The 18,504-nt window shown below is 38.7% G+C and overlaps 5 protein-coding genes across 5 annotated transcripts; 2 read left to right on the top strand and 3 right to left on the bottom strand.

The window, feature by feature from the left end:
- Positions 1-1,251: 1,251 nt before the first annotated feature.
- LOC116114093 (probable glycosyltransferase At3g07620) lies at positions 1,252-3,217 on the top strand. The gene is made up of 2 exons (XM_031400245.1): positions 1,252-2,127; positions 2,400-3,217. The coding sequence occupies exons 1-2, from the start codon at positions 1,307-1,309 to the stop codon at positions 2,881-2,883; spliced, it is 1,305 nt and encodes a 434-aa protein (XP_031256105.1). The 5' UTR covers positions 1,252-1,306; the 3' UTR covers positions 2,884-3,217.
- A 116-nt stretch (positions 3,218-3,333) lies between these two features.
- LOC116114094 (UPF0664 stress-induced protein C29B12.11c) lies at positions 3,334-7,091 on the bottom strand. Its single transcript, XM_031400246.1, has 5 exons — positions 6,909-7,091; positions 6,301-6,412; positions 3,961-4,032; positions 3,669-3,880; positions 3,334-3,576 (listed from the first exon to the last, which is right to left on the bottom strand). The coding sequence occupies exons 1-5, from the start codon at positions 7,016-7,018 to the stop codon at positions 3,468-3,470; spliced, it is 615 nt and encodes a 204-aa protein (XP_031256106.1). The 5' UTR covers positions 7,019-7,091; the 3' UTR covers positions 3,334-3,467.
- Positions 7,092-7,776: 685 nt separating this feature from the next.
- LOC116114104 (ABC transporter I family member 17) lies at positions 7,777-9,153 on the top strand. The gene is made up of 3 exons (XM_031400257.1): positions 7,777-8,133; positions 8,514-8,701; positions 8,848-9,153. The coding sequence occupies exons 1-3, from the start codon at positions 7,818-7,820 to the stop codon at positions 9,100-9,102; spliced, it is 759 nt and encodes a 252-aa protein (XP_031256117.1). The 5' UTR covers positions 7,777-7,817; the 3' UTR covers positions 9,103-9,153.
- A 1,106-nt stretch (positions 9,154-10,259) lies between these two features.
- On the bottom strand, positions 10,260-11,040 carry LOC116114103 (50S ribosomal protein L18, chloroplastic-like). The gene is made up of 3 exons (XM_031400255.1): positions 10,859-11,040; positions 10,616-10,777; positions 10,260-10,538 (listed from the first exon to the last, which is right to left on the bottom strand). Exons 1-3 carry the CDS (start codon positions 10,991-10,993, stop codon positions 10,389-10,391), a joined length of 447 nt encoding a protein of 148 aa, XP_031256115.1. The 5' UTR covers positions 10,994-11,040; the 3' UTR covers positions 10,260-10,388.
- A 3,064-nt stretch (positions 11,041-14,104) lies between these two features.
- On the bottom strand, positions 14,105-16,478 carry LOC116114083 (uncharacterized protein K02A2.6-like). Its single transcript, XM_031400237.1, has 4 exons — positions 16,301-16,478; positions 14,599-16,196; positions 14,325-14,470; positions 14,105-14,258 (listed from the first exon to the last, which is right to left on the bottom strand). The coding sequence occupies exons 1-4, from the start codon at positions 16,476-16,478 to the stop codon at positions 14,105-14,107; spliced, it is 2,076 nt and encodes a 691-aa protein (XP_031256097.1).
- Between the last annotated feature and the right edge of the window lie 2,026 nt (positions 16,479-18,504).

Here is an 18,504-nt window from a genome sequence, read left to right as displayed (position 1 = left end):
GATCATGAACAAGACAATAAATAGGTGCCCAGACGCATGATTGCTTAAGCGATCCCTTGCTTTTAACATTGTCGCTTTAAGCGATCGTGTCCGAGGCAAAATCAACTTCTATCCAGATGCACGATAGCTTAAGCATCTAAAATCGCTTTTCCCAGATCGCTTAAGCGATCCTTTGCTTTTACTCTTGGTCGCTTAAGCGATCTACGATCGCTTAAGTAATCATGAACAAGACAATAAATAAGTATCCAGACGCAGGATCACTGCACAATCGCTTAACGATTAAGTGTATCGCTTAAGCGATTCTTCGCTTTTACTATTGGTCCCTTAAGTGATCTACGATCGCTTAAGCGATCATGAACAAGACAATAAATAAGTGCTCAGACGCAGGTCGCTTAAGTATTGCTTAAGTGATTTTTCGCTTTTATATGGTCTTAAGCGATCTACGATCGTTAAGCGATCATGAACAAGACAATAAATAAGTGCCCAGACGCATGATCGCTTAAGCGATCATTTGCTTTTAACGTTGGTCGCTTTAAGCGTTATAATCGCTTAAGCGATCGTGTCCGGGCAGAATCAACTTCTGTCCAAATGCACGATAGCTTAAGCGATCTAAAATCGCTTATCCCAAATCGCTTAAGCGATCTCTTTGCTTTTACTCTTGGTCGCTTAAGCGATTTTAGATCGCTTAGCGATCATGTCCGACGCTTGGAATTTGCGTCGGCATCCTCCTCTTCAGTTTCAATTTCAACTCTTGCCCTCCCTTGTTTCACCATAGAATGTCTTCCGTCGACACCGTCTCCTTTCCTATGGAGCAACTTCATCATCAGAAGTCTCCCACCACAACTTCTTCTTCTCTATTTTGGGTAGACCTAGTCGTGCCTACAATTTGGGGAGTATATGGGTTTTTTTCTGTTTCTTTAAGGACTCAGTTATTATAACTTAATCGGGAATGACAAGAAATGAAAAAAATGCAAAGAGCAAAGAAATTGAGAAATTGCAGAAAATTGGAAGAAAAAACGAGGGAGAGAAAGAACCTGAGAGAAATGTGTTCTGCCTTTCAAATTTTAAATCAACTTCTCTTTATTATACTCTAACCCACAAATATTTAAATTTATTTACCCAAATTCTTTTTACTGCTTTAATTACGCTTAAGATGCCATGTCATATTTTTTAATCTAAAAAAAAATCAAAAAGATTTTTATGCCATTTGTTAAATGGAAACTTGGAATGGCCGGACAGCTAAATTTCCTACTTTCGAAGTTGCATAAATCTCGCAGAAAAGCTTCCATTTCCCTCTCTAGCTACCATGGAGAATAAGAAGAAGAGAAAGACAAACCAACCCCTTCATGTTCATTATCTATGGCGGCTACTGGCGGTGCTGGTGATGGTGCTAGTCGTCATGGCATTGGCCTACAATCCCCCAAAACCCCTTCAGTTACATCCGTCTCTTATATCAACTCAACCTCATTATCATAATTTTTCTTCTTCTTCTTCAAAAGCACTAGGACCAAGTATAAATACTAAGGCAAACATCACAGCGGATATTCAATCGGGCCCTTATCACAATTGGAAACTATTTGTTGCCGATTTTCAGGAAATGATGAGCAATTTCAAGATCTATATATACCCTCATGTCTACAACAGCAACATCACCATGGACCCATTTGCTGGAATTTTTGTTCCCCACACAAACCCCTTAAATCCAAAATTGGGAAATTACCTGAGTGAACACATGTTTAAGATTGCCCTTCTTCATAGTTCTCTAATCACAACTACTCCTCAACATGCCCATTTTTTCTTCTTGCCTTTCTCCATCAACAACTTGAGAAACGACCCTCGAGTCCGGTCGGAGGCTTCCATTGCTGAATTTGTAGCCCAATACACTGGCAGCATAAGCAAAGAGTTCGCATTCTGGAATGCGTCGGGAGGTGCTGACCATTTCTATGTGTACTGTCATTCTGTGGGACGAGAGGCTGCTTCCAGAAATGCGGAATTGCATAACAATGCGGTTCAGGTTACTTGCTCTTCTAGTTACTTCCAAAAGTTTTATGTATCCCACAAAGATGTGGCTCTTCCTCAAGTCTGGCCCCGCTCCGATCGTGTGCCATTGAATCCTCCTCATGCCAGGTAAATGCATCTTATTTTCTAGTTCACTTAGAAAAGAATGATCGTTGTCAATCTAAAAAAATGGATTTTCACTTGCCCTGTTTCAATCTAATACTAAGGTCTGTTGAATTGACACTTTCTCTATTCTATAATACAAAATTAGCATTCCGTTTACGCTAACAAATACTTCTCTTTAACTGAACTTAGCACTGATAAACATTTTCTTGAATGTCAGACATTATCTAACTTTTGCAAGCTTGGACATCACTCATTCACTTGTCTGTCTACCGCAGGCATAGACTTGTATACTTTGCTGGACGAATACAAAACTCTCGTGTTCGCCAAGAACTAATAGCTTTATGGGGAAATGATACTTCTATGGACATATTCTCCAAGAGTCCTTTTCCTTATGAGGAAGGCTTTAAGAGGAGCAAATACTGTTTCCATGTTAGAGGTTATGAAGTCAACACAGCAAGGGTCAGCGATGCCATACAATACGGGTGTATTCCTGTTATACTCTCCAATTATTATGACCTCCCATTTGGGGATGTCTTGGACTGGAGCAAATTTTCTGTTGTCATCAACCATGGAGAAATTGCATTTTTGAAGGAGAAGCTGTTGTCCATATCAAGAAAAATGTATCTGATCATGTACCATAATCTTTGCCAAGTCAGGAGGCACTTTGTGTGGCATAAAACACCAAGAGGTTATGATTCCTTCCATATGATTGCTTATCAGTTATGGCAGAGAAGGAACATTCATCGTTTATCCTACTAAATTCTGGCAGAGAAGATGCATCTAATTAACAAGGGTGTGCAAGAATACCAACTGCATAGATTGCACTCTGTGAAGCAGTGTGCCACTCATAATCGCGGGGTTTGGTGGTATTTTATGTCTCTTTTCATTTTTTTTAAGCAGTATGCTGATGATGCTCCACATTCTTATCTTGCTGCATATACCAAAGAGCATTCACTCAACTAAACCTGCAGTATTTGTACTGTAAATCTAGTGGTTTTCTCAATCTCATGTTTGATATCATTAATTCATAAATTTTGATGAGATGGGATGTCTCCTTTCTACCCACCGCCACATATGTTATCAGAACTTGAAGAGGAAGAACAAAGATGAAGCCTAAACTGGAAGCTTCAGTTTTACAAGATAAAAGAAGAGGAGCATGCCTATGTTTGACAGTAGGCAGTTGACTTGAATGTGTGAAGTCCTAAGATCGGAAAAATAGGAGCTTACTTAAAAGCAGATATTTATTGCAATACAACACCCAAATAAGTATGTTTATTATGTACTCAAACTACACAACGTACAATGGCAAAAAGTATCACATTCTTCAACTGTTAAGATTAAAATCAGATGGAGTTTTCAGCAGGGCGGGACTGATAGGTGCGACGTCTGAGTTGAGAATCTGGAGTGGGCTGCTGCAAGAAGATTCTTGTTGGATCATTCGGATCAACATATCTGCAAGAAAGCAAACAAATGAGATTTTAACTGACAAACCTTTCACAAAATTGTCTTCACCACTAAATCATATAGCTAAATATGCAACTTACGCATGTCTCATCATTTCATCAACTGGAGTTTGTGATGCTTGTAAAGGATCTACACGAGGTTCTGCTGGCATATTTGTTTGTTGATTATACTGTCTAACTGATGAAATCAAGTTGAAAAAAAGCGGAATGAAGGTACCACAACCCCCTTCCTTAAACAAAATCTTGAAAGAATGGGTGGAGTATAGAGCCCTATGCTCATTTTCTGGGACCACCTGTGATTTAAACATGCAATAATCAGTATCTAATAAATTAAAAATAGTAAGAACAAGAAGTCTCTAGATGGTATACTTACAGGCTCCACAAGACCAGAAATATTGTTGCACTGAAATATTGGCTGGTTAAATTTCTCACCATGGACGTAGAGCTGTCAATAGACAAGCTTAAAAATTAGTAAATTGGTCATAGGTGCATTACATCAAATTACTTACCCACTGATTGACCAGCCCCCCTCCAAAAACCCCTTCTCTTATATCCCTCTTTCCCTGGTAAAAATTTCTCACGCTACTAAAAAAAGAAATTTAGAGATGATATACAAAGATGTCAAAAGTGGAAAGATGAAGAGAAGGAAGGTCTGGGGCCAGACAAGTCAAGCTATTAAAGAAAACTGTGCCTCATAAGATTTATACCTAAAAGATGTATACTCACAAGGCTGAACACAAAGTCTAGAGGGAGACCCAAAATGCCACAAATATAAAATACGTTCAAGGAAACTTGTGGGATATAATATCTTTAGTAGCTTGCATGCACTAGTTAATGCACTTCTTCCAGAATTTGCACCAAAAATTTGCTAGAGAACCAGTCACAATCATAACAAACATATCTCTTTTATGAGTTACTAAATCACTCCTTGAATAATCCCACTTTCACTTCATTATCATTGCAATCCATCGGTGTACTCATGATTCAAGGTATGGAGAAAGTTGTTCACTGCTTAAGCATTTAGACAATCACTTACACATCAATTCCATGTGATAAATCCCAGTCATCTTTTATTAAATATGACTAAATTATAAAATGTATACATGAAGAGTGTATCCTATAATTATTTGTGGAATGTGCTATAATATCAGATAAGAAATTTTAGTGATTTAGTAACACTAGAAACTCTTAAGACGCAGATGCATGATACCAACCAGCACCTGACTCAAGGAAAAAAATAAAAAAGGAAGCTGGCTATAATATTAGTCTTTAAAAATTGTGTCAATCCCCTATGTGCATTTCAGAAGAATCAAGCGGCAAGATTTAAGCAGGAAAACAGTGCACGGGTTAATCACGTACCAGGGGCATATCAAAGGCAAAAAAGTTTCCAACAGGTTTGCTAGCAACAAAGACCATGCGAATATTTGACAAGTAAATTGTCCCCTTCGCTTTTACGTTGCCCCCATGAGCTCTGAAAACACAAAGCAAGAGTAGGGTAAATTGCTAAGACAATGCATCTCCATCAGAAAAACTTCTCGGTACTTATTATCAATATAAAAGATTTCATTTTCTTCTTTTCCCATTATATTTCCTTGTTCTTCCAAGTCCAAACAATGCATCATTTCCAAGAACACAGTAGCTTCTCAATGGCCAAGACATCAATATTCAATAAGCCTAACCAAGAAGTATAAAATCAAATTTACCAAATGCAAATATAAAGCCTCTGAAACGCACAGCAAGTAAAAGAAATATAAATTTACGAAACTCTATAACAACTTCTCTTTAGAATGGATTATTTCCACAGCAAATTAAGTTTAAAGAGCCCTAAATCGACATATAATTAATGTTAGGCAGTTATAATCTACCATAACCCTAATTTCCTTTGATCTACGATAAACTTATCCACAAAAAAATAATTAGAGATGAAGATAAATAATAATAATAANAAGAAATTTAGAGATGATATACAAAGATGTCAAAAGTGGAAAGACGAAGAGAAGGAAGGTCCGGGGCCAGACAAGTCAAGCTATTAAAGAAAACTGTGCCTCATAAGATTTGTACCTAAAAGATGTATACTCACAAGGCTGAACACAAAGTCTAGAGGGAGACCCAAAATGCCACAAATATAAAATACGTTCAAGGAAACTTGTGGGATATAATATCTTTAGTAGCTTGCATGCACTAGTTAATGCACTTCTTCCAGAATTTGCACCAAAAATTTCCTAGAGAACCAGTCACAATCATAACAAACATATCTCTTTTATGAGTTGCTAAATCACTCCTTGATTAATCCCACTTTCACTTCATTATCATTGCACTCCATCGGTGTATTCATGATTCAAGGTATGGAGAACGTTGTTCACTGCTTAAGCATTTAGACAATCACTTGCACATCAATTCCATGTGATAAATCCCATTAAACTTTTATTAAATATGACTAAATTATAAAATGTATACATGACGAGTGTATCCTATAATTATTTGTGGAATGTGCTATAATATCAGATAAGAAATTTTAGTGATTTAGTAACACTAGAAACTCTTAAGACGCAGATGCATGATACCAACCAGCACCTGACTCAAGGAAAAAAATAAAAAAGGAAGCTGGCTATAATATTAGTCTTTAAAAATTGTGTCAATCCCCTATGTGCATTTCAGAAGAATCAAGCGGCAAGATTTAAGCAGGAAAACAGTGCACGGGTTAATCACGTACCAGGGGCATATCAAAGGCAAAAAAGTTTCCAACAGGTTTGCTAGCAACAAAGACCATGCGAATATTTGACAAGTAAATTGTCCCCTTCGCTTTTACGTTGCCCCCATGAGCTCTGAAAACACAAGGCAATAGTAGGGTAAATTGCTAAGACAATGCATCTCCATCAGAAAAACTTCTCGGTACTTATTATCATTATAAAAGATTTCATTTTCTTCTTTTCCCATTATATTTCCTTGTTCTTCCAAGTCCAAACAATGCATCATTTCCAAGAACACAGTAGCTTCTCAATGGCCAAGACATCAATATTCAATAAGCCTAACCAAGAAGTATAAAATCAAATTTACCAAATGCAAATATAAAGCCTCTGAAACGCACAGCAAGTAAAAGAAATATAAATTTACGAAACTCTATAACAACTTCTCTTTAGAATGGATTATTTCCACAGGAAATTAAGTTTAAAGAGCCCTAAATCGACATATAATTAATGTTAGGCAGTTATAATCTACCATAACCCTAATTTCCTTTGATCTACGATAAACTTATCCACAAAAAAATAATTAGAGATGAAGATAAATAATAATAATAATAATAACGATTAAGGAACAAACCCAGGAATCTTATCGACATTAAACTCCACGCCATCTCTGGCAAGCACGAATAGCTCATTGACGAAGGGCACTGGCATCCCATGGGGAAAAAGTTGAGGATTGAGAGCCATGGATCCAAAACAGAAAATTTGATGACCTAGTGCGACTAAATATGATTAACTATAAAACCAAGCAAACGCGTATCGAACGCACCCTTCTGTTCTACAATCTTCTCCAGTTTATGTCAATTACCTTGCTCTTTAAATATTCTTTATAATAAATATAAGAAAGTTTCATCGTTACACTACCTAATGATCCATGGTTTTAATTTTAATTTTTAATACAATTTTATTTATGTATAACCGTCTCCATATTTCAAAACCAAAAATATCAAGATTAAAAAATAAAAATTATGTAATGTTCTCAAAAAATATATAATTTCATATAGTCTAATATTTAACAAAATAATAAAGTAATCGGTTGGGTTATCTTTAACTAAAAGAAGTTGTTTACAATTTATTTGAATAATTCTATAAGTTATTCATGTAATGTTGATATTGTTTTATAAATTTAATTGGATTATTTCTCAAAAAAAAAAAAAAGATTAGTTACTTTGGGGATTTTCGTCCAATCATGAGTATTTATTATTTTATTGCTTATGAAAATAGTAAAATTACTCAAAAGAAATCGAAAGGGTACTTCTGATAATTTGACAAGTATGAGTATTTTGCTAGCAAAATGCCATAACTTTGGGGGTATCTATATTGGATCAAATATTCTTGCTTCGACGCTGACTCAGCAAGTGGAAAAGGTTGCATTCAGAGCAACAATCAACTAAAAACTGGGGCAGGCGTTTTACTCCTTACCGCCCCATATATATATATATGTATATTATAGCTTCTTTATCTTCCTCGTATTCGCATAGACACAATGTCTCAAGAACCTCTTTTGGTGGTTGATATACCAGCAAGTGAAAGCAAATTCCACATACGCGATTTGACCAAAGTATCGGATTCCGGAGCTCCCATTCTCAATGGGATCAACATGGACATACCAAAGGGTATGATCGTAGGGATCATAGGCCCCAGTGGCAGTGGCAAATCAACGGTCTTGAGAGCACTCAATCGTTTGTGGGAGCCACTTTCTGGTACTGTGTTTCTTGATGGTCGTGATATTCTTGATCTTGATGTTCTGAATCTTCGTCGTAAAGTTGGCATGCTTTTCCAAACTCCGGTTCTATTTGAAGGTCAGGTTATTTTTTTTTAATTATTATTTGTTATTTTAATGTTCCAGTCTGTTTCTTCAGCGAGGAGTTTGATGATATGTATTATGTTGGATCGATCTTAGCACAATTATTCAATATTCTTTATTCTGTTGGATAATCAATCATGTTCTTATAGCATTTTACATTTAATGTAGATTCTCAACCTTAGACCTTAATCATAAACACTTTGTTTTGTATTGAAAACTGAAAATAAAGAATACGAGTACTGGAACATAAACAAACTGTAGAATGAAAAAGAAGACACTTTGTTGTTCTAAGGATTTTGATGGGCAAAACATGTCGCAGCCACAAATGGGGAAAGTTAATACTTATAAATTCTAACTATGGATATCACATTTCAGGAACAATTGCTGATAATATTCGTTATGGACCACAACTGAGAGGAAAAAAGATAAGTGACAATGAGGTTTACAAGTTGCTCTCTCTTGCAGACCTTGATTCCTCTTTCTTCAATAAAACCAGTGGTGAAATATCAGTTGGCCAAGCTCAACGAGTTGCACTTGCTCGCACACTAGCCAATGAACCAGAGGTAACCTTATTCATATGTCATAAAACATATCCAACAATGTGCATTCCACTGAACTGTATTAGGGTTACGGTCCGTGGCACTTTCTTAATTCTATCGCTATTTTGTGAACTTTATTTAAGCATTTGAGTTTGATCTCTTGAAAATAGGTTTTGCTGCTCGATGAGCCAACCAGTGCCTTGGACCCAATAGCAACTCAAAATATAGAGGATGTGTTAGTGAAACTGAAGCAGAAACAAGAAATGACAATCGTAATGGTTTCTCACAGCATCAAACAAATCCAGAGGATTGCTGATATAGTTTGTCTTCTTGTCAATGGTGTGATTGTTGAAGTTTTAAAACCTGATATGCTCTCTGAAGCCAAGCATCCTATGGCACTAAGGTTTCTTGAACTCAGCGCTTAGGAGCTCACATTCCCTTGTGCAATCTGTTTGTACTTGGCCTTGCGTTTTTCATTGTTTTAAGTTGTTTGCTATTCTACTAAGCTGCCTACAGCTTTCTTCACCTTACGCAGAAGACTCTACTGTCAGTTGCTGTTAGCCTTATTATTTTTTTTGTTGAATTCATATTGTGGCTCAAGAATTGTAACAAACACTATATAAGTGTTGAGCTTCGAACACCCTCAAGGGGGTGACTGTAAAGCTTTCTAGTTACCATATGAAGCACACTGAAATTGTTGCTCAATAATTGTCACAAACACAGTTAAGTGTTCTTGAGCTTCGATTCAAACACCATTTGGGTTCCGAACTAAAGTTAAATAATCACGTTGTATATTAATATTAGATATCAAATAAAATGCCGTTCTTGCTCAAGAAAAGAGTCTTATCTCTTTACCCTTCAACCGTGTCACATCTTATCCTAAGAGCAAGACTCGCATCAAGATATCTAAAAATAATATAAGTTAATAGATACAAAACAAAACCGCGACAGAAATGCAGGTAGAGGAAAAGATAAATGCAGCAAAAAACAGTTTGGCAAGTGCTCCTGTTGAACTATCAAAGGGAACTCCCAAACGTACAAAAGTAGGAGACAATTTTCTTTTGAAAGTTAACTCTCGGCTATAAAAAGAGTGATTTTAGCAGTACATTAATTCACATATTTACAATAGTAGGAGAGATTACTTTCAAAACAGAAGACATGGGAGGCAAATCAAAGCATCCACTGGAGAATTCAAGGGACTAATTTGTATAATGAAGGTACAATATATGATACTTATTAAAAGATGGAAAAAGTTTTAACCTACGGGACTCAACTCCACTATTACAGCCCGATATGATAGGTTTTTCCTACACTTCAGCAAACAAAACACTTAAAGTTGCTATGTACTAAAAGATCCAGAGAGTCCAGAAATCCAATCATAACGACAAACTTATGAATCAGCATCTAATTACAAATAACAGAGCAGAAAAACAGGGAAGGCTTACCATAACCAATTCTAAGCTTTTGCACAAAAGAAATTTCGTTCCTATACTATTAAGCATTTATTGAAAAACATGGGCGCAACTCTTACTGTATTTTGAATTTAGTTTTAAAATTTTTCTTAATTACCAAGTGAGCAAAAGAAATCGAAGTGCAAAACTTAATTTTGTTATCAGATGCTCAAAATCATATCTTGTTCACAAAAACATACTTTCTTCCAATAAAAAATTAAGTTGACATTGAGAAGAAGGAATGGGTGAGTACAGATATGTTAAAACTGAAGGCCATGCTCCCGAGCTGCATCGGCAAGGGCTTCTACACGTCCATGGTATGGGTATCCACCTCGATCAAAGGCAACTTTGGTAATCCCTTTCTCCAAACAAGACTTTGCAATGATTTCACCTACTCTCTTTGCGACTTCCTAATGCCAATAAAGCGAAAATTATTGTTCGTAAAGAGTCAAATAAATTAAATTAAAGCAACATATGGTTAACTTACAATGGTAGGACCAGAAGTGTAATCGAATTCGTCAGAAATGGGTTTCTGCATAGTGGAAGCAGAAGCAAGAGTGTGCATCTTAGTATCATCGATCACCTGGACATAGAGATTCTTGTTGGAGCGGAAAACACATAGCCTTGGCCTGTCTGGTGTCCCTTCAACCTAAATTGTTTGTGCCTTATCATCAAAACAAAACCCTAAACAAAAACATGATTATGAACAATAATTAATGAAAAAATAAACCTTCTTCCTGATACGAGAATGGCGGGCAGTGCGGTCTTCTCTTCTGGTTCTGGCTTTGGCTTCAACCGTGACAAGAGATGGCATTGGCTTAGTACCACCTAGACATAAAAAGCTTGTAGTAGCTGCCATTGCCATTCCAATTCCACTTTTACACCTTATCCTATCTTCCGTTTTACAAGGTACGAGATCTTTAAATTAGGGATAGTGGATTCAAATTATATTTTCCCTTACTTTTTAGGACAACAATTTAAAAAACTAGCAAAATCATCCCTAAAGTTGACAACCGTTAGCTTCGAAAATCGAAATCGAAGCAACGGCTAAACTAAAGGGTTACATATGTCATTTAATAACCGAAATAAAAGACAAAAAGTTAAGTAACTTTAAATCAACCTAACGACCCAGTACCCACATCTTCAGTCTGGGTGATATGGACCTGCACATGTACGCTGCCCGTATTTAATGAGTAGGTACTGGGTATTTTTATTAATTTTTAATATTTTATTTAATAAATTAACTGTTTCTTTAATATTCAAATCTTACATTTTTAACAATCATTCAACTCTTACTTTAAAAAAAAAAAAAAAAAAACTAAAACAAACATACTCTTTGTAATTTTTGCATTGGTGATTTGATGAACACTGTATCGTTCAGTGGAATGGTCATTTTGGCTGCGCAAGGAAAGAGGAAGATAAGAAAAATGAAATTGAAATATAATTTATCAATTTTCCAAAATCTTATTTTATTTTAATCCAGTTATTATTTTTATTAACCAGAGACTGAGGTTTATGGGCATTTTTGTTCTATCATATAGCACAATCTATCAAAAAAAGGTTCATTCAATTTCAATTGACACAAGTACGGTACAAAACCAGATATCCAAGCTGGTTGGGCTTATTTCTAATCCAATCCGGATTTTCGGATCAGAATATATCCAGATCCAAATCTGGTCCAAATTATATGGATATCCGGTTTTCCGAATATCCGAAATTGATTCGAATTTTACAAAAATGCTTATTAAAATTAAATAATTTTTGTAATAAAATTGAAATTATATGTTGGAACCCTCCTGCAAACCAGAGACTCACAACAACATAACACACACACAGAGCAACAATAGGCACAAATAACAGATAATGGCAGATTGTATTAATGGATACTGAATGAAAAATGAACAAAACCAATTGAAATAGCAGATAGTTTCCAGTAGTTCGAGGAGCTTGGGCCTCTCACACAATTCCAGAATATATTTCTTGATATCGTACTCTCCACTCTCTCTCCCTTTTATAAGCTAGTTATTCTCTTCTGTAACAGAATTGACAGCCACCTGTCGATACTCATAACAACCTCAATAATCCTAACAACCTTTATTGCACACCTCACTCCTTGTTAACAAACTCACACCCAATGCCCCCTTATTCCTATTCTTTCCCTTGCCCTTGGATTTATAGACCTTATGTATGGGGGGTCTAATAATACCCGCCCCTCGAAGTGCCACCTTGTCCTCAAGGTGAAATTGAGGAAATTGACTGTTGATTACATCAAAGGTTCCCATGTGGCATCGAAAGAGGGCAGATCGTGCCATCGAATGAGAACCTCTGTGGATCCATCCATAAGAGACCTCACATCCAGCACCTCAGCAGGCTGAACTTGCAGTTCCAGGTCTTCGGTGAGACAGGGAGGCAGAGGCTGTACCGGAACTGAGCTATGCAGGCTATGCTTCAACTGGGATACGTGAAAAACAGGGTGAATGCGGGCTACTGGGGGTAGTTCTAACTTGTATGCTACCTGGCCGATTTTATCCAAGATCCGAAAAGGTCCATAAAACCTAGGACTTGGTTTCTCATTCAACCGTGTGGCCAGAGATTTAAATTTGTAAGGTTGTAGTCGAAGATACACATGATCTCCCGGAGAGAACTGCACATTCCTTCGATGACGGTCTGCTTGTGTTTTGATGTGAACCTGTGCTACTTCCAGGTTGTGTTTGAGGTCCTGAAGGATGGCATTTCACTCATGGATCTGGTGGTTTACTTCATCAACCGGAGAAGGGTAGTCTGTGAACTTCAGGAGAATCAGGGGGTCACGGCCGTACAAGGCTTTGAACGGTGTCATCTTGGTGGAGCGATGATATGTCGTGTTATACCAAAATTCAGCCCATGGTAGCCAATTCGGCCATTGTCGGGGCCGTGAGCTACAAAAGCAGCGAAGGTATGCCTTCAAACACCTGTTCACCACTTCGGATTGGTCATTCGTTTGTGGGTGATAAGCGGAACTAAACTTCAAAGCTGTCCCGGATACCCTGAAAATCTCTTGCCAAAATTGACTCATGAAAAGTCTGTCTCTGTCGGTAATGATGGACTGAGGAAACCCGTGAAGCTTCACTATTTCTTTCATGAATATTAGAGCCACCTCCTTAGCAGTATAAGGGTGCGACAAGAGCAGAAAATGGCCATATTTGGTCAAGCGGTCAACTACAACCAGAATGGTATCAAACCCCTTGGCCCTTGGAAGTCCTCCAATGAAGTCCATTGTTAAGTCATCGAATGCTTGAGTGGGTATCGAAAGTGGCTGAAGTAGTCCTGCCGGTTTCAAGGCTGAGTGTTTATTAACTTGACATATGGTGCAGGTTTGAACAAAGTTCTGGATATCCTTCTTCATGCCTACCCAATAAGCTACATTGGCTACCCTTTTATACGTCCAGAAGAAGCCGGAATGACCACCAGTTGGGTTGGAGTGAAATTCAGCAAGTAATTTCTAAATGAATCGAGAACTTTTAGGCAGAACCAGTCTGTCCTTGTACAATAGGCAGCCATGGCGAAGTCTGTAGTTTGATCGGCTGTTGGGTGCCACAACCAGATCTTGAATCAGCTGTCTAAGCTTGGGGTCCTGATGGGCTTCAGTTGCCAACTCCTCATACTCCGTAAATTGACTCACTGACAAAGATGATAATTCTGGTCCCTCTTCTCGCCGGGATAAAGCATCAGCGACCTTATTAGTGGTTCCCGGCCAATAGTGAATATCAAACGAAAACCCCATTAATTTGGACACCCATTTTTGCTGTTCCGAGGTTTTAATCCACTGGTCCTTGAGGAATTGGAGGTTGCGCTAGTCTGTGTGTATGATAAACTTCCTGCCTAATAAGTACGGACTCCATTTGTGCACCGCGAATACGACGGCCATTAACTCTCTTTCATAAACCGATTTCTGTTTAGCTTGAGGGGAGAAGGCCTTACTTAAGTAAGCTATGGGTCATTTATTCTGAACTAAGACAGCCCCCATACCATAGCCCAAGGCGTCTGTGTGAATCTCGAATGGGGAGTTGAAATCCGGGGCTGCCAGAACAGGAACTGAAGTCATGGCTTCCTTTAAGGCCTGAAAGGCCTGTTGCGCTTCTTGGTCCCAACTGAAAGAATTTTTCTTCAGTAGTCTTGTGAGTGGCTAGGCTATGCTACCGTACCCCTTTACAAACCTGCGATAGTACCCCATTAATCCCAAAAAATCGCAAAGACTCTTCACATTGGTGGGTGTGGGCCAAGAAACCATAGCATCAATTTTCTGCGGATCTACCTTAATCCCATTAGTTGAAATTAGATGCCCCAGATATTCCAGCTTCTGCTGTCCGAACAAACATTTTTAAAATTCCCAACCAATTTGTTGTCGTCCAGAATCCTAAGAGTTTGCCGCAGGTGTCTGATGTGGGATTCCAAGTCGGGGCTGTAAATCAGAATATCATAAAAAAATACAAGCACAAACTTACGTAGAACTGGTTTAAAAATGATGTTCATCAGAGACTGAAACGTCGAAGGAGTATTGGTCAAACCGAACGGCATAACCAAGAACTTGTAATGCCTTTCATGTGTTCGAAAGGCTGTTTTGGGGATATCTTCGTCCTTGATTCTGATCTGATGGTATCCGGATCGAAGATCGAGCTTAGAGAAAATAGTTGCCCCTACTAATTCATCCAGCAGTTCTTCAATGGTAGGGATTGAGAATTTATCGGGAATTGTTATATCGTTGAGCGTCCTGTAATCAACGCAAAACCTCCAACTTCCATCATTTTTCTTGACTAACAACACCGGGCTGGCAAACGGACTGGTACTAGGCTGGATAATACGGGCAGCTAACATTTCCTCCACCAACTTCTCTATTTCATTTTTTTGAAAATAAGGATACCTATAAGGTCGGATGTTAGGGACTGGTGCTCCTTCTTTAAGGTTTATGGTGTGGTCATAGGTACGGTGTGGAGAGATTTTGGAGGGTTGGTCAAAAAGGTGTCTATACTGATCTAATACTGCCTGAACTCGTGGACAGAGTTCTTCCTCTATGGTCGTGAGTATTCTCCCTAGTGAACAACATTCCACCAGAAATCCTCCCCCATTGTGACTGATGGTCCGTAACATTGATTTCAGGGAGACAACCGACTTCACCAAGGAAGGGTCCCCTTGTAAACTAACTCTAACCTCATTTACCTCAAAGCTCATAGTCAACTTCTTCCAGTTAGCACATACGTCCCTTAATGAGCTCAACCACGTGATACCCAGAACAATGTCAGCTCCCTCGAGCTCAAAGGAAAAGAAATCCTGCCTAATCTGAATTCCTTGCACATCCAGAGTAACCTGTCGACATACCCCTTCTCCTTTCACAGTGACTCCATTTCCCACCATCACTCCAAAGATTTTCCCTTTTTCCACTGCAATACCAAGTCTCTCAACCAACTCCAGAGAAATAAAGTTGTGTGACGCTCCACTGTTGACCAACACCACTACCTCTGAACCCCTAATCTGACCCTTTACCTTCAATGTCTTGTCTGACGTTATACCCACGATGGAGTTCATGGACAGAGCTAAATCGTTTCCCTCTTGGTTGTGATTTTCGTCATTTTCCGATGGGGCTTCACTCTTCTCAGACTCATCGTCATCCAACACCAACAGGATCTGCAGTGATTTGCTTCGACAGCGATGATTGGGGCCAAACTTTTCGTCACATTGGAAGCACAACCCTCTTTCTCTCTTGTATTGGATATCGGCTTCAGACAAACACCGGAAACCCCCTCCTGATCCCCCTCGGAAACTTGCGCTTGCATTTTCCGATGATCTCTCTTTCCTATCGGGTGTGCGCGAAGAAGCGATCTGGCTTGGATCTGGTGGTTTTGTTAAGTTGGGCCACCATACGGGTCGGGTCGGGGTTTCTGGGTGCCTTTGCTGGGTTGGACCACCATGTGGGTCGATTTGGGTCTGGGCTGCTAGAAACTCGTGAGTAGCTTTCCCTGGATCCTTAGGCCCTGAATGTTTTGGGCCGACTCTTATCCATGACCCAATTTTTTTTCCTCCACGCGATGGGCCTGCTCAATCACTTCTTGCAAGGAGCAGGGCTTTAACACTCTCAACTCAGCCCGTATTTCCTCTCTAAGCCCATTAATAAAAACTCCCATCAATATCTCTTCACCTAAGTCCTTCAACGGCGCCGTATAGGATTCAAAATCCTCTCTATATTCAGTCACGGTGGAGTATTGTTTCAATGCCACCAGTGCCTCATGCGTAGAACCTTGGAATGACGGCCAGAACCTGGCGATTAGAGCAACCTTGAACTCATCCCACGATTTGAAAGGTTCTATCCCTTCCATTCATTGGTACCAGTTCAATGCCCTACCCTCCATGCAAACTGCCACGGCTTCAACCATCTCTGATGACCAGGGCCGGCTTAAGGGCTAGGCAGGTGAGGCACCTGCCTAGGGCCCCTAAAAAAAAAGGGGCCCCAAAAAAAAGGGGGCCCAAATTTTTTATTAATTTTTTTTTGAATATTTTACAAAAATAAAAATAGTTTATAATTTCTTATCTAAGCCAAGGGGCCCCAAAAAAAAAAGCCAAAAAAACCTAAATTTATTATAAACTTTTTACATATATTCCCACCCAAAGTTTAACAAAATAGCAAGTTTGTACCTTTAGTTTTATATATTCTAGTTTATACCCCTAAATTAACACATTGAATCTCTTTTAACAATGGAAGACTAAAATAGTTATTTACTTATCTCAAATTACTCACCCCTAATTCAATCCCAAAATTTGACATTCACATAAATCATCTCCAATCCTCTTCTGCCGCCAGTGGTTTGGAGTTGATTTCGGTCAATTTTGGTTCCGATCGATTTTCTCACCAAAATCGACCGAAATCATCATTTTATCATTTCCCAACCTTGATAGCCCTCGATTTGACTAATTTTTTATGAATCTCGCAACCCAACTCCACCACACGACAGTCATTTTCAGCCTTTTTAGCATGTACTCGACATTGTTGGCCTTCCCCGACACCACCATCTTCCTCCCCTCAGCCCACTCACCAAAACCCCTATCATACCTTATCTGTTTGCTCTGCCAATCGCCGGCCATCGATACCTTTTGGGCCGTGACTTCTCAAGCATTTTCTTATCAATCTTGGCATTGGAAATCACCAATTTCATCACCCATCACTTCTCCAACATCTACTCTCCAAAACCCCCCACCAACCTAACCTTGTTAACCTGCCGGTTGCTGTCCACCTCTCCTAGTGATTTTTCATCTCAAAAAGCAAAAAAATAAAAATAAAAAATAAAATAATAATAATAATAATTTTTTAATATATGCTTATATTATTAGAGGGCCCCAAAGTAACTCCTGCCTAGGGTCACAAATATTCTAGAGACGGCCCTGCTGATGACCCAAATTTGTTGATAGTGAAGTATCGATCAGCGCGAAAAGTCCATCCAAAGGGGTCTTCTCCACTGAAAATCAGAAGTTCCAGCTTTTGGCCTTTCTTCTCTTCCTTCCCACTTTCCCTGCTTGTTTCTTGTCCTTATTCTCGGCCATTCTCAGATTCTGTATTCTCGGAGTTTGAGTGAGACTTCTCTTTTTCATGGTATCGTTTCTCATCCCTCTCCTCTCTTGATCTCATCAATTCCCTCATCTCAGTCAAGTACTCCTTAAGGCTTCCCACATCTGTTTTTACTGAATTCATATCCTCCTGTACAGCGGCCTTCATCTCTTTTTCCATATTTTCCATCCTACCTTCCATCTTCGATTTGACCATAACCTAGCTTTGATACCAAACTGTTGGAACCCTCCTACAAACCAGAGACTCACAACAACATAACACACACACAGAGCAGCAATAGGCTCAAATAACAGATAATGGCAAATTGTATTAATGGATACTGAATGAAAAATGAACAAAACCAATTGAAATAACAGATAGTTTCCAGCAGTTCGAGGAGCTGGGGCCTCCCACACAATTCCAGAATATATTTCTTGATATCCTACTCTCCACTCTCTCTCCCTTTTATAAGCTAGTTATTCTCTTCTGTAACAGAATTGACAGCCACCTGTCAATACTCATAACAGCCTCAACAATCCTAACAACCTTTATTGCACACCTCACTCCCTGTTAACAAACTCACACCCAACACCCCCTTATTCCTATTCCTTCCCTTGCCCTTGGATTTATAGACCTTATGTATGGGGGGTCTTAACATTATATAATGCATGATTACCAAATAATTAAGCCACAAGTTGCATAAAAGCAAATAAAACCAGATAAAAACACCAGCAGCAACTGCATAAAGAATCAGCAAAGAACCCAGCAGCCAGCACCCAAAAAAAACCCAGCGGCCTGCAGCT

Source organism: Pistacia vera, unplaced genomic scaffold (genome assembly GCF_008641045.1).
Source record: "Pistacia vera cultivar Batoury unplaced genomic scaffold, PisVer_v2 Contig70, whole genome shotgun sequence".
Classification (NCBI taxonomy): domain Eukaryota; kingdom Viridiplantae; phylum Streptophyta; class Magnoliopsida; order Sapindales; family Anacardiaceae; genus Pistacia; species Pistacia vera.
This window is presented reverse-complemented; position numbering and strand designations above follow the sequence as displayed.